General features: G+C 40.5%; 2 protein-coding genes across 4 annotated transcripts in view; one reads left to right on the plus strand and one right to left on the minus strand.

The window, feature by feature from the left end:
- nbeal2 (neurobeachin-like 2) overlaps nt 1-16,394 on the minus strand; it is a 221,302-nt gene extending 204,908 nt beyond the window's left edge. For both annotated transcript variants that reach the window (XM_059973955.1, XM_059973948.1), the window contains exon 1: nt 15,868-16,394. In XM_059973955.1, coding sequence (XP_059829938.1) covers nt 15,868-15,918 — 51 coding nt within the window. In that variant the 5' untranslated portion in view covers nt 15,919-16,394. The remainder of the gene's footprint in view (nt 1-15,867) is intronic.
- Nucleotides 16,395-21,976: 5,582 nt separating this feature from the next.
- Nucleotides 21,977-23,078, plus strand: part of ccdc12 (coiled-coil domain containing 12) — an 87,642-nt gene continuing 86,540 nt past the window's right edge. For both annotated transcript variants that reach the window (XM_059974113.1, XM_059974120.1), the window contains exon 1: nt 21,977-22,130. In XM_059974113.1, the coding sequence (XP_059830096.1) occupies nt 22,047-22,130 (84 nt within the window). In that variant the 5' untranslated portion in view covers nt 21,977-22,046. The remainder of the gene's footprint in view (nt 22,131-23,078) is intronic.

The following is a 23,078-nucleotide window of genomic DNA, read 5'->3' on the forward strand; positions in this document are numbered from 1 at the left end:
AGGAGTGGAGAAGGGTCATCCTTAAGGTATAAATATTAAATTATGTTCTGTGTTGGAATTCTTGCAGTATTGTGTGTAGAAATATATGGAGGTATTTGAAGGAATTTAAGGTGGGGGGTTATATGGGAGGCAGGGTTTGAGGGTCGGCACAACCTTGTGGGCTGAAGGGCCTGTAATGTGCTGTACTATTCTATGTTCATATGAATAATGTTCACCAGTGGTAGTGAAGCACAAGCTGGTTTCGTACAGACTCCAGAGATTCTGCAGATATTGAAAATCCAGAAAAACACAAATAAACTGCTGGAGGGACTCAGCAGATCAGGCAGGATCTATGGATGAAAATAAAGGCAATATTTCAGGCTGAGATCCTTCATCAGGACTGGTTTCATACAGTATTGATGAGCTATGAACATTGGGCTGGTATTAACCTAGCTTATTCTGTTAGAGTTGAAGTGCAATTTGCACAGTCCAAGGCAGAAAAGAAAGTTCTACCACTGTATAAAATCTAAAGAGCCTGATGCCTGGCTTTTAAACAGGGAATTGGTCATCTGAAGGATCTGCAGGGTTTCCAAAACCCAAGGAATCTTCTTCACTGCATAGGTAAACATTTTGTGAAGGATGAAAATAAACAGGTATTTTCATTTCTGGTTCCATCTCAGAATCAGAATCAGGTTTAATATCACTGGCATATGTCGTGAAATTTGTAAGCCCTCCTGCAGGGAATAGGCTTTAGGCCTCACGCTAAGCCAGAAGCCTTTCAACTTTGCCTGTTACCTCTCTTTCTCCGCTCAAAAACCACACGTTAATAGTTGCAAAATTTCTGTTTGCAAAGAGATGCACAAGTAGTTACAAAACTTCCTTGCAGGTTTTTCCTTTACATAACCTCAGAAAATGAGGGCAGCACACACTATTGATTCAACACTGTGCAATTGTGCCACAGAAAATGACTGATAACCTGGATCCGCTATGCAACTAAAACCAGTCACTGATAATTCCATATTTTTACTCTCTCAGCCTGGGATATCTCTTGTTCAAATTCCAATGGCTGTCTGCAAGGGATTATGCAACCATTTTTCAATGCAAGCTAAGCCAAAGGGAATCACCCAAGGCTTTGCAGCTCAGTCCAAAATCTTTTCTCACTCAACTTCATATCAAGAATTATCAGATGAAATTCCTGATCTTAGTGGCACTGCCCCACAATAATAAATACAGATGATCCTGTAAAGGAAGTTATTACAAGCAACAACTTGCACTGCCTTCAGCATTATACATCCTGTATATTTTCCTTTAGTGCTCCCTTTATATATGAAATGATCTCTCTGGATGCCATGAAATCAAAAGCTTTTCACTGTATCTCAGTGCAAGTAACAATAATAAACCAAATGCCCAAACAGTATGGCAAAATGTCCAATAGTATTTTGGATGTATCAAATGCCAATAATGATGTAGTTTGAATTGGTGTATAGACTTACTGTTTTCAAATGAGTACAGTATATAACCAAAGAAGATTGTCACCCACCACAATAAATGTTGTGATTGCCTAAAATAAAAACATTCTTCAAATTTACTAGAGTGTGGAGTCTGGATTGTGGTTTCATCACTGCTAGATGGAAAGGGGCCTTGGACTACATTTAGGGAAATACAACATCCTTAATTCACCTTAGCAATTCTGTTCTGCAATGTGTCAAGTTATAACGTTAAATTTCACAGCAAACCCACTGCATCTTACTTTAAGAATTTACCCCTCCTTATGTAATCTCACCTATTTACTTGTTTTGTATTCTTTATCAGAATCTATTATTTACCTTATTTACTCTGCTTTTGGACTGTTTGTCCTACTCCCATCAGGGAGGAGGCACCGTAGTATCCATGCCAGGACCACCAGACTCAACAAGTTACTTTCCCCAAGATGCAAGGCTGATCAACTCCTCCACCCCCAACCACCACTACTTTACCATTTCCTGTCAGTCATCTTATGCATAGACACTCCTGTGCCTAGCTTCACTTTATGGACATACAATCGATGTACGTCTCTAAGCTATCATACGTATTTCTATCTATTGTGATTTTTATCATTATTATTGTGTTCTTTATCTCTTGTGCTACATCAGATCTGGAGTAACAACTATCTCGTTCTCCTCTATGGTTGTGTACAGGTAATGACATAAAACAATCCTGAATCTACTGCAAGCATTTCCTCAAGGTCTTTTGAATTGTGTATCATTCACTTGAATGTACACTTTGAATACTCTTAATCAAAAGGCCCTGGCAAGGACCAACAATTATAATAAGTACTCAGCACCTTTAATGTGGCAAAGCTTCTTAACATGCTTAGCTGGAGTGTTAGCAAAACAACATTTGAGGCAAAGTTGCCCAAGGTGACCTTGTCCTTGATGACAGTTTGGTTAATCAGGTAGATTTTAAGCAATGTGGAAGTTTAAAAGTTCAAAGTAAGGTTATTATCAAAGTACATATATGTCACCAAATACTACCCTGAGATTCATTCACAATAGAACTAAGAAATAAAACTCAACCAATGAAGCACTACAAAGACTGACAAAAAACCAATGTGCAAAAGATGACAAATTGCGGAAATATAAAACAAACAAATAAATATATAACACTGGGAACATGAGTTGTAGAGACCTCGAAAGGGAGTCCATGGGTAGTGCTCTGTGATAATTTCAGAGTTGAGGTGAGTGAAGTTGTCCATGCTGGTTCAGGAGCCTGATGGTGTTCCTGATCTGGGTGGTGTGGGATCTAAGGCTCTCATTCCTCCTTCCTGAAAGTAGCTGCAAGAAGAGAGCGTGACCTGGATGGTGGAGGTCCTTGATGATGGACGCTGCCTTCTTGTGCCAGCACTCTTTGTAGATGTACTCAATGGTGGGGAGTGTTTTTTCTGTGATAAACTGGGCTGCATCCACCATTTTTTGTAGGTTATTCTGTTCTTGAGCACTGGCTGTGATGCAACCAGTCCACTGTGCACCTATAGAATTTTGTCAAAGTTTTAGGTTACATGCCAAGTTTGCAAGTTTCTTCGAAAGTAGAAGTGCTGCTGTGCTTTCTTTGAAATGGCACACACCTGCAAGTCTCAGCACAGATCTGTGATATGATAACATCCAGGATTTTAAAAAGGGAGAAAGTTCTATAGCTTGGATCTTGGCAGCTACTACCCTTGATGGAGTGATGATACTCACAATTGGAGTAGTGGAAGCTTTAGAAATGAAGGGCGTAAAGGTATTGTGGGAGAAGGGTCAAAGACAGCAAAGGTTTGCATGTCCTCAAGTTTAAAGAGCATTGAACAAGGGAGGTTAGCTGGAATGAGTTGGAACAGTCACATAGATAGAATAAAATGGGATTAGTATAAATAGTTGTTTGCTATTTGGCACAAACTTTGTGAGTTGAAAGGTTTGTTCCTGTGCTGTGTTCCTATGACTTCAAAATTATCATAGCATAGGTTTCAACAAAAGATGAGCTGAGCCAGAACCAGTCAAGTAATGCTGTGAAGGTTAAAGCCAACATCATTAGAATTGCAAATAGGTTTTTCTGAAACACATTTCATGGTCAAATATCAGCAGCTATCCAGCCAAAATAATTTTCTCTGTAGGCATTAGATCACAGCTGCCTAATTGGAACAAGTTCCATTGGCAATTAATATTGGATTCCTATTGTCTCTACTTTACACCTTAGATCCCATGAACGTTCAATGATTTTCAGTGGTGTATGTCTTCACATTGGTCATCAGAACTTTTTCAACCAAGATACAAAAGGGATGATCTTCTTAGCTGTTGGTGGCAGTTCTGAAGGGAAGTGCTAGCAATCAGCCAATTGAATAAAAACGAGTATTGGACTTTCATGAACCTGTTTTAGTTCTGGGGCTTATTCTCCAATACAGGACTCCACATGCAGCCTAGCTGACTGCAAAAAAACTACTTCCCAGCTGTCATTCATACCTTGTATAGGATTGGAGATCCTATATCATTTGGGATGCTTGGGCTGAAAAAATGAGGACAGCTAGTTGCATTCACAGTAGAACTTCAATTTTATATGTTTAGTTATTTCTTAGAATTTATGTTTAATAAACCTTTTGTTTTGAATCCAAAAGATTTCTTAAAAACAATTATATTAACGTTACTAGTTTACGGATATCTGATTGTCACAGATGTTTAGAAGCAGTAACAGGTGGTAAAGTGCTTCCTCCAGCTGCACAGTGCATGGTTGGGCTTCAGAACACTGGCACTTGGAGCCTCTTCCGTCTGGAAATTAACCCCTCACCCCGGGCATGGAAACCCAGTGAGGCCAACTCTCCACGTCAAGCCAAGTGGATGGACACCTGGAGCTGGGTCCAAAATGTTCAGCCCATGAGTTATGACTAATAGAAGTGAATCCCTCAAGACCAACAAATATTCCTTTTTAACTGGATTTCATGTCAACCTACCCATGTGCAGTACAAATGCCAGTCGTTTATTCCAAGTACCCAAGTAGACCTAATTGCCTTCTGGCCTGATTCACTCCTTCTCACTTACAAAGTCATCTTCATAATTTGCAAATCCATTAGAAAATGCTTTGTTGTCCATGCAGTAGAATAAAATCATTCGGCTCCCTGGCTGGCTGAAGTTCTTTTCTTAAGCATCTTCAACACTGTTGGTTCCAAAATATCTACCATACCAGGGGTCCCCAACCTGGGGTCCACAGAGCCCTTGCTTAATGGTATTGGTCCATAGCATAAAAAGGATTGGGAACCCTGCACTATGCCAATTGGACAACACAGAGACTCAGGGTTACAGCAGACATTGCGATCTGGTACAAACAATCTGCTGGATGAAACTCAGTGGATTAAGAAGCATTTGTGTGGCTAAAGGAACCTCTAATGTTTTTGGTTCAAGCCCTGTATTGGGACTAGCAGTAGAGAGGAGAAATGGCCGGTGTAAAGAGGACAGAGGGAGTGGTGAGATGGACATTTTGACATGTGCACTTAGCAGATGGGGACAAGAAGAGATGGATGGAGGAGCCATTTTCACCAACCTGGTTTATCCTCCCTAGGATTTCCTTTCACATGATCCAACTTCCAATAAAATTGTTTCAGCATGTTATTCCCATCTACCTAAGGGTGGGAAAGCAAATGAATAAACCTATGAATTGACAGCGGTTAGAAGGTAGAAATACATATAAAGCCATATAATAACTTCAAAATACAAGGCTCTTGGATGTGCTCAGCGGATGAGATGAGAGAGGAAAAAAAAGAGGGAGAAAGAGAGAGAGAATAAGAGAGAGAAAAGAGAGAGAGATGCTTAAGAATAAAAATAAATTCAGCTCCATTTATAAATTCCTTAATTGAAAACCTTCAAATGAAGAGGTGTACTATCAGAGCCTGCATAATCTATTGCTCTTGCTCTCAATTTGTCTTCACACTCATAACCTATGTTGCAACCAACAGATGACATCATCCAACCTACTGCCATAAGACAGAACAAACCTGTATCCTGTTCCAGCAGGGCTTCCACTATCCTGTTTACACAACCAACACGAATAAACATGAGTCACTTATAACAATGTGTGCACAGTAAAGCAGAGTAGAAGGTACAATAGAATACTAATCCATGTTCAGTCAAAGCTCAGCTGGGTATTTCATCATGGAGCTTACAAAACAGCAACAGCCACTTAGCCCCATCAAACCCACTCCTTTCATAGATCACGTATGCTCCACCTGTCACAAGCTATACCTGCCCTTTCAAGCAATGTTCAAGGACAAGATTTCCTTCTAAGGCAGCACTTTGGGATTGGGGATATTTTAATTCCACTCTGATTTTATGGGTTCCAAGACCAATATGGGAACCGCAGATGGGGCAGGTACGTAGGCCGCAGATGCTGTGCCTCTGTGCTTTCCTGATGCATGGTTTTCAGGTTTTCAGCAGCATCTTGAACGCTCCTTTGCCACTTGGAATGGACATCCGGTGATTTTCCGTGCGGATGTTGAACTTCTGCAAGGCCATTGAACAACACATCCTTTATTTTCTCTGCGTCTGTCTGGCAAGTTGTCCCTCGCACAGTAGAGATTAGCAAGGAGTGGCTCCATTGAAGTCTAGTGTCAGGTATCCAAGCAACATGGCCCACCTAGTTTAATCAACAGGATCAATGAAAAGCTATACACAAATTACCAATGTGCAAAAATTATTCAGGGATGTTGACTTGGGGAACGATATTGGGGATCATTTGCCTTCCAGTCACTTTGAAGGTTTATCTGGTGCATTGATGGTGTTTTACCAGTTGTCCGCTATAGGTAGCCTTGGTTTTAGAAACAAATAGGAGGGCACAGATCACCCTTGCCTAGTTTTCCAGGACTTTGGCTCAGTCACCAGGTCTTGTGTACTCCATGTAATACATAGTATACCTACCTATTTAAACAATTTCACCGATGTATAAGCACGCAAACTTTATCTTTTTGGGGAGCATACCAACTAACAAGTTAATTTCACTGTGTACTGTGTACCTCATTCCAGGATCTTTGTAATTCCTTAATCCACAACTGATTCCATACCGCCTATTCAAGCAGCTATCAAAATTGGCCAAAGTTTCATAGAAATAGTTAAAAGGGTATGAAAAAAAAGAAACTGCTGTTTAGACAAGTAACACGTTTGTAATTAACAAACCATCATTGACAAACTCTACTGACCGTAAAAGGTTAACCCTTGCACTCGTGTACAATTGTAGGTTTTGTCACTCCTGTATTTTCTGCCAGCTGACAATGAGTGGTAAAATGAAGATGGCCTAAAATTGAGTCCAGTAGGGTAATTATTTTCAGCTACTGTCAAGTATTTTTGTGACATCTTGGCAAGGGTCTGAATTTTTTTTTTAAAGTCACAATAAAAAGATTATCAAAAATCACTGCTTTTTGAATTGGGTCTGTCAGCCCAAATGGATGAAACATAACACAAGCATACACAACTGATGCAATCTATAAACTGTTCACTCCTAACAGAGTGTAGTTTTAAAATGGCCACACAAGTACACATGACTGATGCTAGTTTGAAACTGTTCAGCAATGTTCCCCTGTCCTAGTAAGAGTGATACTGCATCTGAAATAAATAAAGGAAATCCTGTCTATTTTTCAATTTGTTTTTTTTCTTTCAGACTTGTCCTAAATAAGTGGCTGCCCCAATTAACCAAAAGCCCAATTAACGAGAATCCACAGTATTCCCACCCAAAGTTCAAAGTAAAGTTATTATCAAAGTATGTATATGTCACCATATGTACTGAGATTCATTTTCTTGCAGACATTCACAGTAGAACAAATAAATTTAATAGAATCAATGAAAAACTATACAAACAAAAACTGATAAACAACCAATGTGCAAAAGACAAACTGTGCAAATACATGAATAAATGAATATTAAATATTGAAAACATGAGTTGTATGCTCAATGGTAGGGAGGGCTTTGGTAGGATGGACTGGGCAGAATCCGCCACTTTTTGTCAGTTTTTGTGTTCTTGGACATTGGGGTTTGTACAACAGGCTGTGATGCAACCAGTCAGGATAGTCTACACTGTGCATCTATAGAAATTTGTTAAAGTTTCAGATACATACTAAATCTGTGAAAACATGCAATAAACTAGAGGCATTGTCACACCTTTGTAATAGCATTTACTTGCTGATCACAGGCCCAATTCTCTGATAATATTAAGGAATTTAAAGATACTGATTGTGTGTGTGTGCGTGCATGCGTGCGTGCTCGCCCCCTTAACTCCTGGTGGAGTCATTGTGGTGCCGTCATGACAAGCTTTTTGCACCAAACTTTTTGGTGATTGCTCATCATACGGCATGTCTTGGGCATCTGAAGCTCATTGGAGCCCATCCCTCTCCAGGTTTTTTTTAAAACGAGGCTGAGTTGCTAGCTCGACACTCAACCCAGGCATGGATGGACAGCATGCGAGGGAACGGGTCGGATTCAAACTCAAATCTTACTGATTCTGTCTACCTCCAATCTCCTAATTAGGATTGGCTCATTGACCTCTGGTTTCTTCCTCCTGTAGTCAATAACCAGCTCTTTGATTTTGCTGACGTTGAGTGAAAGGTTGCTGTTGTGGTACCATTCGACTAGATTTTCAATGGAGTGAGTAAATAAATGGTTGTAGATGGGATGCTTACCAAGCGGACCGCTGGGTCCTGTATCGCAGCAGTCTTATGTTAGATGGTGTTAGAAATTCCCGAGAGAGAGTGAGGATATTGTACTTTCTTCAAGGTGTCTTTCAGAACTTTGTCCTTCAGGTACTGTCTGGCCCCGTGAAAACTCAGAGTGCATTGTCTGTTACATGAGTTTGATGCTGGGCATATGCAGATAATGTGGCCAAGTCATTAAAACTGACTGCACCTAGTTACAGACAGAACTATTGACCTGGGAGAGAAGGCTGATTTTCATTTACTTGTTTTATCTAGATCTGCAGATTCATGCAACATAGCATTGCTGGTGTATCTTCAGTGCCAGTTGTAGGTTCTCTGTGTCTTTGAAGCATATAGCAGGGTAGGAACCTTTGCTGTCTAGCAGACCATGAGCTCTGTGCTGTGTTTGAGGCCTTGGTTTCTGAATACTCTTTTCCTCAGATGATCAAGGGTGTTCCACAGTTCGGAGTTCAATATCGGCAGTGTTCTATAAGGAGCCTCTGTAGTCCTCCCTGACCAATGCATGGGTATTCCCTCCCACAGTCCAAAGGCATGCCAGGTAGATTCATTGGTCATTGTAAATTGTCCTGTGATTAAATTAGCATTAATCAGCATTGTGGGGTAGCATGGCTCAAAGGATCAGGAAGTCCTACTCTGCATGGCATTGCTAAAAAAATAAATATTTCATTTGTGTATGTGCTTTTGTATTTAAGACAAAGTGTACATTCATCTCCTGGCCACAGGAAATTCAAAGAATCCCAGTAATACAAGAGCAGTTACTCAGATAAACAGCTGGAGTCCTCACAGTAATTATTAAAGTTCAAAAAGAAAATAAAGTAAACTTAATCAAAATATAATTCATCTTTAGAGCTGAAAAAATTTGAAAATGAAAGCAATCACAACCTATTTTGTGCAATACTAGCCAAGGCTTTCTGATCACTAATCAGTTTTACTGGCTTTGTGACGAAATTGACTAGTTGCATTTAGACTTCTTGTGACGGGGTACTCAGAGTTCATTTCCTTCATTATACTTTCACACATTTAATGATCTTCTCTGATCCTTTCTTCTAATAAATATTTTAGAACAATTTTCCAAGCACTCCCTAAAATCCAGATTAGCTTTGATTAGCCCATCTTTCCCTTCATAAGCCTTCCTAACATAACAAATCTGCTTGCTAATATTATCTTTCCAACACTACTCTAGGTGTCACTGTGGCTCAGTAGAAGCACTCTTACCTCCAAAAGGCCATTCAAATCCCACTCCATGAATTTAAGCACAAGGAGGTGGCACTAGAAAGGTGGAGGCAGGAAGCAAGTTAGAAATTACCAACTTATTATGACATAGGAGACCATTGGGCTCAGCTGGACTATGCAATCCTTTAAGTATTATTCCCCACCCCAATTCCTTTTACATCCCAGTATCTCTGCAACATATTTTCTTTGACAACAGATTATTTGAATCATTTAGACAATAACCTGCTCTGAGTGCAAGTTACAGAAGATTAACTTAGCACATATTTAAGATGTGAAAGGAACCTAGAGGGCCTGGACATAACATACAAGGACCAAATAGAGTGTCCAAAATCAAGAGGCAGCTGCACCAAGTGCTGTGCCACCCTTAACGGAGAGAAACTGAAAACGAAGACATTTGGTCTCGGGCTGACATAACGAAACCTTAACATACAAGGTTCACTTTGACAGGAAGAGAGAACACTGAAACCTCTGCAGGAGCAGAAATTGAAGTATTCTGCGGCAGCATTTCAAACAGACAGGATGATTCCATGGTGTCATTTGTTCCACCATCACCACACCAGCTTTTTTGATCATTACTTCTTAACCATCTGTATGGCCTTTCAATCTGGCCACTGTACTTCCTCCATTAAACTAACCATGTGAGTTCAGTATTGCTTCAAAAGTTGTGAAGTGTTTTGAGAGATGAAAGGCACATAGGTAGATGAGGTAGAAGTTCGTCCTTAGTTACACACCCTAAGCACAAAAGAATATTGTTCTTTGCTTGCAAAATTCAGTTTCAAAGAAGTCAGATCAGAAACAGAGGAAAGCACATTTATGTGTTTTGTGTAAACATCAGGAGGACTCATTCCTACCCAAGCTCAATGGCTTTCCCTTCAATTCCTCCAAAGACATTTGCTTGACCTTCATTCACCATATCCTCACCCCATGCATCTACTTTTTTGTTTTTATTTCCACTTTTATATTTTTATTTAAACACTAAGTTCAGATACTAACAAAACTGTTTTATACTATTCTTTACAACATAGCACACTTTCAGAAGAGAGGCTTTTTTAAAAAAAAATTGTTCAACTTCTATGACAAGCCACCATTCCTGTTCTTTTCTCCTTTCTGGCAGCCAGTTTTCTCCAGGTTAATCACAAACTTGCTCATTCTTGTTATGAATGAGTTCTACAAACATTCGTTAACCTCTAATCTATGCTCTTGGATAAATCCCACGCTTAAAAGGGAGGTTGCTCAATTGCCAATTGCATCACAACCCATTTTTCACCAGTATCATTCTGTAGGGCAAGATACATTAGGAAAGGCAATGGGATATTAAAAACCACAGAAAAGGTGCATTATTAATTTAAAAATAAATCACTAAAGGGAACTTAATAAATCTGATAGACTCTGGATTAGAGCCAGAAAAATTATTAAAGCCTTAAAATTCAACAAATACACTGATATTAAGGATTTCTTAAACATCAAAGGTGTCCTATAAGACTCTTAAAAAATCTATCTCCTCTTTAAAAAAAATTAGTTACTGCTTCCACCACTTTTTGAGGTAGAGTGTTCAAATGACTCAGCTCTTTAAGGGAAAAAAAGAAATGTATTATTTATTCCTTCTCTCATTCATTCTGTGTGGGTTCTTGTTTCTTGGTCGTCTGTGAAGAGTAAGAATTCCAGGTTGTATACTGTGTATATTCTCTGCTATTAAATTGAACCAAACTATTTAAATGGGCGGTCCATTTTAAAACAGTGATTTTTCATTTTAGATTCTCCCTTTAATAGAACAAAGAATAATACAGCACAGTACAGGCCCTTCGACCCAAAATGTTGCACCAACCCTTAAAATCTGCCTCCCACATATCCCCCCACCTTAAATTCCTCCATATACCTGTCTAGTCGTCTCTTAAACTTCACTAGTCTATCTGCCTCCACCACTGACTCAGGCAGTGCATTCCACGCACCAGCCACTCTCTGAGTAAAAATCCTTCCTCTAATATCCCCCTTGAACTTCCCTCCCCTTACCTTAAAGCCATGTCCTCTTGTATTGAGCAGTGGTGCACTGGGGAAGAGGCGCTGGCTGTCTACTCTATCCATTCCTCTTAATATCTTGTATACCTCTATCATGTCTCCTCTCATCCTTCTCTCCAAAGAGTAAAGCCCTAGCTCCCTCAATCTCTGATCATAATGCATACTCTCTAAACCAGGCAGCATCCTGGTAAATCTCCTCTGAACCCTTTCCAATGCTTCCACATCCTTCCTATAGTGAGGCGACCAGAACTGGATACAGTACTCCAAGTGTGGCCTAACCAGACAGGCCTAACCTTTAAGAAGCATCCTCTACACATTTCCTCTGTCAAGTCCCTCAGGGACTTATTGTGATTTAATTAAGTCACTTCTACACTTATGAACTCCAATGATAGAATCTTAGTCTTAACCCATCCATCTAGGTATGAGACTAGTAAACCTCTCTGATTTGTTTTGAATGCAATAACATCCTTCCCTAAGAGACTAATACTGTATATAGCAATCCAGATGTGGTTTCATCATTTATATATCCTTTTATATAAATGAAGCCTGACTATTTTACTCTTGAACTCAGTTCCTCCAGCAATAAATGTCAACATTGTTTGTGTTCCTAACTACCTACTATACAGATCAGACCATCCAATTTAGTGCTATTCAACTCAGTTCTCCCTTGGAACTCTGCACAAGTTTTGTAGGCACTTGGATTTTAATGAAAAAATTAGGACAATCAAGTTTTTAAGTTATCCTGCATAAATATTTTAGATGCTGTGTGGCTGAAAATGATGTACCCTTACCTAAAAGGGTACCACTATTTTTAATCCACAGCTGAGGTATCTGTTAGAATTTGATTTTAATATATTTTATTTATGGGAAGTGTTGCCTAATGAGATGCCTGTTCATATATAGCAGGATGTCTTACTTTGACAGTACCCTCTACCTCTAAATCTCTACTTAATTAGAACAACAGAGGGATCAATTGTGGTGCTAAAATTGGCCTCAAGTCTCCTTGGGATAATGAAAGTCAATTCTGATGCTATTCTCATGGACATGTATGAAACTGCGATCTCTTCCCCACTTGTAATAGTTGATGATGCTTAGTTTCTAAAAATCACGTGAAAAGCAGAGGATAGTTGAAACTATGAACTGTATTCCAGCAAGAAACAATGTTTTCAGCAAGAAGGTGAGAAGGTCAATGAATTGTTTGTGGGACTAGAAATGTGAGCTTTCCTTTCCAATTTTAAGTCTAAAAAACAATTATGTTTCCTTAATAGAATGTAAGCCAATTGTTCAGTCAATTAAACTCAATACAGGGAACAAATTAATCTAAGCTATAATGGAAGGGCTGAAATGGTGCAAGGATGGTTTGGTTGAACATTTGGATTGTATCTTTAGATAGACATCCAGAAGGAAGAGCTGTTCTTCTGAGGAAAGGTTTAGACATTTACACAGTGGCAAGCACCTATAAAGGTGATCTCAAAAGGCATTATCCATCACAGCTCATGTTAACGCATTTTTTTCTTCCCTCTTCCGTGAAAGCCAAACACCATAATGACTGAACATAAACTTAGAAACCACAAAGTCACTGATCTGCTTCACTAGCCAACTTGGTTTATAGAGCACATTTGACCTAATTAAAAATAAAGACCTCACTGAAGGCAAAAAGGACTGAATCAATACAGGAAGATGTTGACTATGTGACCAATTTCTTAGTCAGGGGAGTCACTTCCAGAAGAAAAAAGAATGGACATATCCAAAATGGACTACAAAAAAAAATTCTGCACTCCGACCATTGAGATTTCTGATTGGCTGATCCTATTTACTGATTTTCACATTTTGAGAATAAACAACATTATTGAATCCTGTCATTATTTTCTAACTAAATGAGGTACTGGACCTTCTGGTTTGCTCACACATCCCAAAGATTTGTTAATAGGTTGCTGTAACTTACCCTTTAGTTAGGGAGGTGGCACAAACAAATATCAGAGGGTAGTTTATAGATATGTAGGAAAGAGCATAAGCCGTAGGGCTAGAGGTAAATAAGGCACACACACTTAATAGGCTGAATTGCATAAGTACATAAGCATAACAAGTGTATATGAGCAATATTTTCTACATTACTGCTGCAATTTAAAAAACTATTTCTTTGGTTGTAATGTGCTTTGAGGCATCTTAATATTGTGAAAAGCACCATTTAAATGTAAGCTGTTGTTCTTGCAATGCACTAACACTTTCTATACAAGCAATGCAAGAATCCCTGTTTGCTCGTTGTCACATGAGTTTACTGAGTACAAAGCATGTATGCACATGCTCTACTTGGCCTCTCCACAGAACTGCTCTCATCCACTCTTTGTCGACCATTTACTCAGCTCTAACAGCAGCCAAATGCCAAGTCTGGAGATTCTGAAATTAACCCTTTCACCAACACTTGCTCTTAAGAGAACATTGTCCACAGAACAAGAAGAATGAACTTGTGCCCGACACCCATGTCTTGCATTTGGCCAATAATCTCCCACCTCCTCAGTGTTGCACATTTTACTTGTCCCAAAACCCACTTTATGTTGGATCCTTAAAGCTAAGAAGAAAACAGATTTAATCTCTAGGGCCTGCAAAGACCCTAGGGATAAAAATAAACTTCAGTATGTTAATACATCATGTAAACTCTTTAAAAATGCTTAAATTGAAAGCACAGTTATTATACAGTCAGTCCTTAACACAAGAAAACTGATTAATTATGTAGCATAAACATAGGAGATTTTGCAGATGCTGGAAATCCAGAGCAACAAAATTGAAATGCCAAGAGGGTTTCAGCACAAAATATCAACAGTTTATTTCTCTCCATTGATCAGATGTTCCCAACCCAGGGCCCACGGACCCCTTGTTTAATGGCTGGGGTCCAAGGCATAAAAATATTGGGCACCCCCGACATAGATGTCGCCTGATCTGCCGAGTTCCTCTTGGATTTTGTTTGTTCTTTAATCCTTTAAATCAAAGTCATTGTTTTCCCACTCATGATTGACAAATCATAGAGCAAAATAAAATTTATTGTCAATGCCTCAAAGCTTATTAAAGGAAAATGTCTGTCCAGTTCTTCACTTCTTGGTCACCGTGTAAGGCCACGTCTGGTGGTTCAGATGCCTCACAGAGCCAAGTGACCACCAATAATCAATCCATCTTCTGTTCATAGTTGTAGAACTCTTCCCTGGTTGAGACATTGAAAACAAGCCAATATACCAGTGCCTGAATGAAGCAGGAAGTCTCAGACAGGAAGGAAGAGTAGAGGCCTGCACCTGTGTTATATCAGAAGCTCAGTTAACTTTACATGCTGATGAGGAGTGCAGGGTAAGAAATGAAACAGCGCAAAGCAAAGCCAGTCTGATGTCCCAAATTTTATATTACAAAGTACCAATGTGATGCTCATGAATGAGTGGGTTTGGGGGTTGAATCCCACCCAAGTTTACACGACCAGAAGCTGATTGTCCGGGAATGAAACAATACATTTAACACAACAAACTCCTGACACAGAAACCAGGCCAATTGAATCTTCTTGCATACCTTACCGCCAGGATTACTGTTTCTGGCACAATGTACATGTAACATCTCACCCGAACTACATCAAATCCATCGCTAAAAATATTCCGCTACAACAGAGAAATCACATGAATATAAAACAGTTAAGAGATACAACTTAAAACTTTGAGCAACCTGATTTAGAGATCACATATCACAAACGGATTAGATCATCAATGAATTAGACAAATTTGTGCCATTTCGGTTACGTTGAATCTCGCCCTGACACAAGTACCGAGTTAGTTACATTTTATCAGTAAACGCACCTTGGCAGAATGAGGAAAGAACAAGTTTAGTACTGTATTTGGACAGCGTATCTGTCGGTAACACGCCCTCCCACCTCTCATTTGAGCTCTCCGATTTGTTTTAAAATCTTTATTAAACATTAAACTGGCCAAACACAAAACACAACGTAATCTGCCCGAAATATATCGTTGAATTGAACTGTAATTTAGAAATTGTATATCATAAATTGTCGGGGGGGGGAATTAAAGAGTATCTATAACTTTCTTACCATCAAACAAAGTAAACACGGGGCCAATAAACATTTCCTAGGTCAGTGGAAAGTCAAGTGTCAACCTGCACCATCAGGAGACAATATCACCAAAAGATAATCGCATGTATAATTTAATGGACGACATTAAAATACAATTTGTATCAAGCACGGTATTTCAAACTCCATTAAAATGCAATTTGTATCAGACTCAGCATCACAAGATGTTCACGCCACATACAAAATTCTGTCACTGTCATTGCGCACTGACTGCCGATATATATTTGTATTTTTTTTACAAGCGAAAGTAGGAAGAGCGGGCGGTAAGAGTGTGACGGGACAGGCGGGCCCGGCGCCGTGTTACAGGTGTGCCTTTGCTCACCTTGGTGAAGTACAACATCCACAGCTCGTACAGCCTCTCCTTCGAAGCCATTCCTCGACTGGCAATAAACCGAGCGTTCTTCCTATTATTTAACTCCCCTCTCTCACACAGACAGCTTTTTCCTCGCCACTCTTCATCTTCGCTCTCCTCCTTCCCCCGTTGTTGTCAGAGGGACGTGAAATTATTCACTTGGTGCAATAAAAAGATAGTTGCTTAAAATTGAGCATCAGTGAAGACCTTCTTCACTTATTTTCTTCCTAGCAAGTTGAATTCTTTATTTGGTATCGTGGAATAAAACCTTCAAGTTAAAAGTTGCTCCGGCTTCAGTATCTCTCTCTCTGTCCCTTTCACACACTGAGCTCTTCCGCCATCTCGGTTCCAGGCTCTGTTTCTTTGATGTTGTGACTTCAGTTGATTATTTTGGGGGGTAAACTCAGTGTTTGCTCCTCTGTGACTCAATGCACGCGTACTGCAGGCGAGCCCTCTGCCGGAGACGCGCCTCCCGCCGCAGCGCCTGTATTACGGGAGTGGGGTTGAAAGCGTCCACTCGCAGGCTGCACAATTGTAAGAAATGCTGGAAATACGCCTCCCTACCAATCAAATGCTCGCTTCCGTTCCCAACTCGCACGACGTGTTCGCGCTTCAGCAAACTGAACACAAGGACGTCAGATGAGATGAGATCCGCAGCTAGGTGTGCAGGGGCTAAGAGACAAAGGGAGGGGCCAGGTGTGTGCGTGTGTGAGAGAGAAAGAGAGAGATTCAAGTGAGAGGGAGGACAAAAGCAAGAGAAACAGACGAAAGAGACAAAGGAGACAGAGGGAGAGACAGATGAAACAGACAAGAGAGAGAGAGAGAGACTGATGGGAAAGAAAGAGAGACAGATGAGCGAGGTAGGCAGGAAAGAAAGGGACAAATGGAAGAGATGGACAGATGAGAGCGAAAGAGACGGAGATAGAGAGGTGGAGTGGGGTAGAACTGTGAGGGTTCAGGATTTCACTGAACAATTGCAGGTCACGATGAAACAACAGGGTGGAAGATGAAGGAAGTCGTGTTCCATGTTGGTACCTACAACACAGGTGGAGGGAGGAGTTTTGGAAGGCTTTTGATAAGGTCCTACACAGGAGGAGGTCAACAAAGATCGAGCATGAGGAAACTAAGCAGGAATGAGTCACATTAAAGACGCAAAGAGGCTTTAATGGAATAGAGGCAAAATTCAAAGTAAATTTATTATCAAAATTTGTCATCAAATTGTCACCATATACTATCCAGAGCTCAATTTTTCTTGTGGGCATTCACAGTAAATACAAAGAAACACAATAGAATCAATGAAAACCCGCATTTAGGAGGCTTAAAAATGGGCAGAAACAGGACAAGTGGTGCATAACTTGGAAATTCACACCTTACCCACTCTAGTAGAAAAAGCAGAACTATTAAATAGTGGGAGATTGGGAGCATTGATATTCAAAGGTTACCTGGATGTTCCCTCAAAGTTGATTTTGCAGGTGGAGTGGGTCACTCGGAGGGCGAGAAGGCTTGAGTACGAGAGTAAGTACTGACCTGTGCTTTGTGTGCAGTGTTGTTCGTACATACAGAGTATATCTGCTAAAATGGGATTGCAGTGAAGAGCCATCAGATTTGTGACACAAGAGATTGCAGATGTTGGAGCAACTCAATGGGTCAGGCAGCTTCTGTGGAAGGAAATGGGCACAATATTCTGAGTTGAGATATTTCATCATTCCTGATACATTGCATGAACTTAATAATTCTCTTAGGACTGTCTGCATAGCATGATACAACTTGAAAACAGCCCCTTGGCCCATCAACCCCCTTTTACTGACCTTACTCAAACCCATTTTCTCCCCATATTCATATTAATTCCACACCTTGGATTCTAGTGATCAATTTATAATGGCTACTTCACTTATCATCCTGATCTTCTTCTTGATGTGGAAGGATACTAAAGCACCAATGAGTTACAGACAACACTGGAGATCACACTTGATCTTTGACCGCTGAAACTCTGAGGCAGCAGCTCTTCTAGCAGCACCATCGTGCTTCCCAGGCCAACATTCATCCTTCAGCTAATGCCTTCCGAAACAATCTATATACCATTGCAATCTGAGTTGTTTCCTAGTATTGCATATTTCCACGAGTAGGATCATGGCCTGGGCTGTTTTTTTGTTAGATTGATTTGCATTTTTGGGCCATTCAGAAGATAACTGTATAACATTTTACTGGAGACAGAAGCAAGCAAAATCAGAATCAGGTTTAATATCACTGACATATGTCGTGAAATTTGTTGTTTTGTGGCAGCAGTACATTGCAATACACAGAAATGAAAACTATAAATTACAATAGGTATATATAAAAACAAATTCAGTAAGTTGAGCTGAAAGGGGGAAAAGTACTGAAGAAGTGTTCATAGGTTCATTATCCTTTCAGAAATCTAATGGCAGAGAGGAAGAAGCTGCTTCTGAAATGTTGAGTCAGTATCTTCAGGCTCACGGACATCTTCCTTGATGGTAGCAATGAAAAGAGGCCACGTACTGGGTGATGGGGGTCCTTAGTGATGGATGCCGCTGTTTTGAGGCATCACCTTTTGAAGGTGTCCTCAATACTGGGGTGGCCTGTGGCCATAATGGAGCTAGCCGAGTATAAAACTTACTGTATCTTTTTCTGATTCTGTATAGTGGCCACTCCACACCAGAAGGTGATGCAACCAGTTAGAATGCTCTCCACGGTACATCTGTAGAAATTTGTGAATGTGTGATGTACCAATTCTCCTCAAACTTCTAATGAAGTGTTGCCAGTAACATTGCTTTTCTGACTTGCACTTTCTATTTCCCGTTGTAATTTGTAGCCCATGTCTTTGGTCCTGTTCGGAGCCCTACCTACTTTTCATGATCATTATTCCCAACATCCTGAGAAAATAATCATGAAAAGTAGGCAGGGCTCTGAACAGTAGCAAGATGTGGGCTACAAATGACGATGGGAGACAGAAATTGCATGTCAAAAAGGCAATGTTATGATAGTCATGAGGGATTTCAATATGGAGGTAGATTGGAAAGATCAGGTTGGTGCTGGTTCCCAAGAAGAGGAATTTCTATAATGTCTACGAGCTGACTTTTTGGAGTAGCACATTGGAGTCCATGAAGAACTCAACTATTCTGGATTGAGTGTTGTGCAATGAAACAGAATTGATTAGACAGCTTAAGGTAAAGGAACCCTCAGGGGTCAGTGATCATGATATGGTAGAATTCACCCTGCAATTTGAGAAGACTAAACTAAAGTATTACAATGGAGTAAAGAGGATTATGGAGGCATGAGAGAAGAGCTGGCCAAAATTGATTGGAAGGAAACACTAGCAAGGATGAAGGCCGAGCAGAAATGGTTGGAGTTTCTGGAAGCAATTTGGAAGGTGCAGGATATATACATCCCAAAGAAGAAGTATTCTAAAGGCAGGATGATACAACTGTGGATGACAAGTGAAGTCAAAGCCAACAAAAAAAGTCAAAGTGAGGGCATACAATAGAACAAAAATTAGTGGGAAGTTAGAGCACTGAGAAGCTTTTAAAAACAAACAGAAGGCAACTAAAATGTCATAAAGAAGGAAAAGATGGAATAGGAAGATAAGCTAGCCAATAATATTAAAGGGGATACCAAAAGTTTCTTCAGATATGTAAAGTGTAAAAGAGAGGTGAGAGTAGATATTGGACTGCTGGAAAATGATACTGGAGAGGTAGTAATGGGGGACAAGGAAATGGCAGATGAACTGAATAAGTATTTTGCATCATTCTTCACTGTGGAAGACACTAGCAGTGTGCTGGAAGTTCAAGACTGTCAGGGGGCAGAAGTGTGTGAAGTTGCCATTACTAGGGAAAAGCTTCTTGGGAAACTGAAAGGTCTTAAAGTAGATAAGTCACTAGGACCAGATGGTCTACACCCCAGAGTTCTTAAAGAGATGGCTGAAGAGATTGTGGAGACATTAGTAATCGTCTTTCAAGAATCAATTGATTCTGGCATGGTTCTGGAGGACTGGAAAATTGCAAGTGTCACTCCACTGTTCAAGGGACAGAGGCAAAAGAAAGGAAATTATAGACCAGTTAATCTGACCTCAATGGTTGGGAAGATCTTGGAGTTGATTGTGAAGGATGTGGTTTTGGAGTACTTAGAGGCACATGATACGACAAAGTCAGCATGGTTTCCTTAAGGTTAAATCTTGCCTGAAAAACCTGTTGGAATTTTTTCAAAGAAATAACGAGCAGGATGGACAAAGAAGAATCAGTTGATGCTGCATACTTGGATTTTCAGAAGGAATCTGACAAGGTGCCACATGAGGCTGCTTAACAAGTTAAGAGCCTATGGTTTTACAGGAAAGATGCTAGTTTGGATAGAGCATTGCCTGATTGGTAGGAACGGGAATAAAAAGAGCCTTTTCTAGTTGGCTGCCAGTGACCAGTGGTGTTGCACAGGGGTCTGTATAGGGACCGCCTCTTTTTATGTTATATGTCAATAATTTGGATGATGGAATTAATAGCTTTGTTTAAATAGCTTAATAGCTAAATTATTAGCTTTGTGGTTAAGTCTGCAGACAAGGATAGGTGGAGGGGCGGGTTGTTTGAGGAAGCAGAGAGGCTACCGATGGACATTTATTGGAGTAGGAGATTGGGCAAAGAAGAGACAGAAGGAATATAATGCAGGGAAGTGTTTGGTCATGCACTTTGGTAGAAGAAATGTAACTGTAGACTGTTTCCTAAATGGAGAGAAAACTTGAAAAAATCTGAAGTGCAAAGTGAGTTGGGAATCTTCATACAGGATTTAGGGAATCCAAAGGTTAATTTGGAGGTTGGATCAGTGGTGACGAAGGCAAATGCGATATTAGCATTCATTTTTGAGAGAACTAGAATATAAAAACAAGAATATAATGTTGGGGCTTTATAAAGCAGAGGTGAGGCCTCACTTGGAGTATTGTGAGCAGGTTTGGGAGGGCCTGTTATCAAAGTAACAATGTGTTGACATTAGAGAGGGTTCAAAGGAGGGTCACGAAAATGATTCTGGGATTGAAAGGCTTATCATATGAGAAGTGTTTGATGGCTCTGAGCTTCTACTCACTGGAATTCAGCAGAATGAGGGGTGACCACATTGAAACTTATCGTATGTTGAAAGGCTTTGATAGTGTGGATGTGGAGAGGATGCTTCCTATGGTGGGGGAGTCCAAGACCAGAGGACGCAGCCTCAGAAAAGAGGTCCTTTTAGAATGGAGATGAGGAGGAATTTCTCCAGCCAGAGTGGCGAAACTGTGGAATTTGTTGCCACTAATGGTTGTGGAAGCTAAGTCTTTATGTCTATTTAAGTCAGAACATAATAGATTGTTGATTAGTCAGGGCATGAGGGATACAGGGAGAAGGCAGGAAATTGGGACTGAGAGGAAAATTGGATCTGTCATGATGAAATGGCGCAACAGATTTGGTGGACAAAATGGCCTAAGTCTGCTCCTATATCTTCAAGTCTGATACTATATATATTTTTTATACTCTTCCACTAGGGAAAACTGTACTTTTTTTTTATAGGATCTTACATATTTCAATAAGATCACTCCACATTTTTCAAAACTTCAGAAAAATCGCTGGTCTGACACAGATAATACGTCAACCAGATCGTCCCATAAATTCACTGTGATTCTCTTCCGAACATTCTTTAATTAAGAGTACATCCTTTGGAAAAATTAGATTGAAACTGTACACATTATCGTAGGCGTGCCTCACCTACATATAATTGTAACAATAAGTTTACATTTTAACATTCTAACCTGTAGCAATAAAGCTAACGTGTCTTCTGCTTTCTTCATTACTGACTATCCGCTGGTTTCAAATGTTTATATTTCAGATTTTGAGCATTTTGATGCGAGTAAAAGATGTTAACTTTGCAATTGAAGTGGCTATTATTAGACAACGTTATGTGTAATCATGCCCCACGTTGCTTCTCTACTTTCTCTTCTGTTTCAAGGCTTCAATTTTCTTTGTCTGCTTGTTCCGACCGTTCCGCGCTGCTGTGACGTCTTGGATGAATCGATATGCTCGGAGAATGCGCCTTGGCTCTGCTCGATTGCTCCGTGAGACGTTGGCTATGCCTGCCGTGAGGGCTATCGGGATTTGGAGTATTAAATAGTTTACTGGAAGATGGCGGAAGAGGCCGGGAGGCTGCAGGAGGAGGCGCTGAAGAGGAGGGAACGGCTCCGGGCACTGAGGGAGCGGCAGCTGCAGGTAAGGAAACCCGAAGGGCTGCCTGCTTCACCCCCTCCTCGTTATTCTGGAGCTCTAATGCCACGCAATATAATTTATGAATATTTAATTCTGGAGAAACACTTGATGGTCTAGAAAAGGGAGGGGGTTTTGGTGGGTAGAGTGTGACTGGGGGAGTGAAAGGACTGGGGGATTAGACGGGAAGGGGATGGAGAGTGCGACCCAGGGGATTGGAGGGGGGGGATGGGGATGGAGAGTGTGAACGGGGGAGTGGGGGAGGGATGAGGATGGAGACTGTGAACGGGGGAGTAGGGAATAAAGTGACCCGTGGAGTGGGGGAATTGGAAGAGGGGTAGAGTGACCGGTGGAGTGGGGGAATTGGAAGAGGGGTAGAGTGACCGGTGGAGTGGGGGAATTGGAAGGGGGGGGGGTAGAGTGAGCAGTGGAGTGGGGGAGTTGGAGGGGGTGGAGAGTGACTGGGCATCAGGTGATTTTCCTTAAACTTGTGTTGGGTCTCATTGTAACTTAGTTTCTTTTAACATCGATGTGTCCTGATTTGCTGAGTATTTCCAGCATTTTCTGTTTACACTTATTAGCTTTCCCAGTGTTGATGGATAGAAATGATGAAGCTGACGGCAGTTAAGTATCAATCACATCATTGTGCAAGACTTGAGTAAAGCATAACCCTGGCTGGTCAACACATTGCTCCTTTGCCAGCTGAATTTTATGTCAATCCATCAGGTTTGAGATCATGTGAGTTTTACGTGTAAGCTGTTTTTGGGGGGAAAAACTAAATTGTTGTAATTTATACTCACTTTCTTTGGAGCCTTGGTAGAAAAGTATAAAGAAAATCCTGGGAAAAACAAAGTGCTGGAAAAACTTGGCACGCATGTCAAGTACCATCTGTGGAAAGAGACACAAAATGGTCATGCTTGTTGAGCTTGCCAGTTCTTATACAACCTGGAAGGG

The sequence above is a fragment of the Hypanus sabinus genome, chromosome 1 (assembly GCF_030144855.1).
Source record: "Hypanus sabinus isolate sHypSab1 chromosome 1, sHypSab1.hap1, whole genome shotgun sequence".
In the NCBI taxonomy this organism is placed as follows: Eukaryota; Metazoa; Chordata; class Chondrichthyes; order Myliobatiformes; family Dasyatidae; genus Hypanus; species Hypanus sabinus.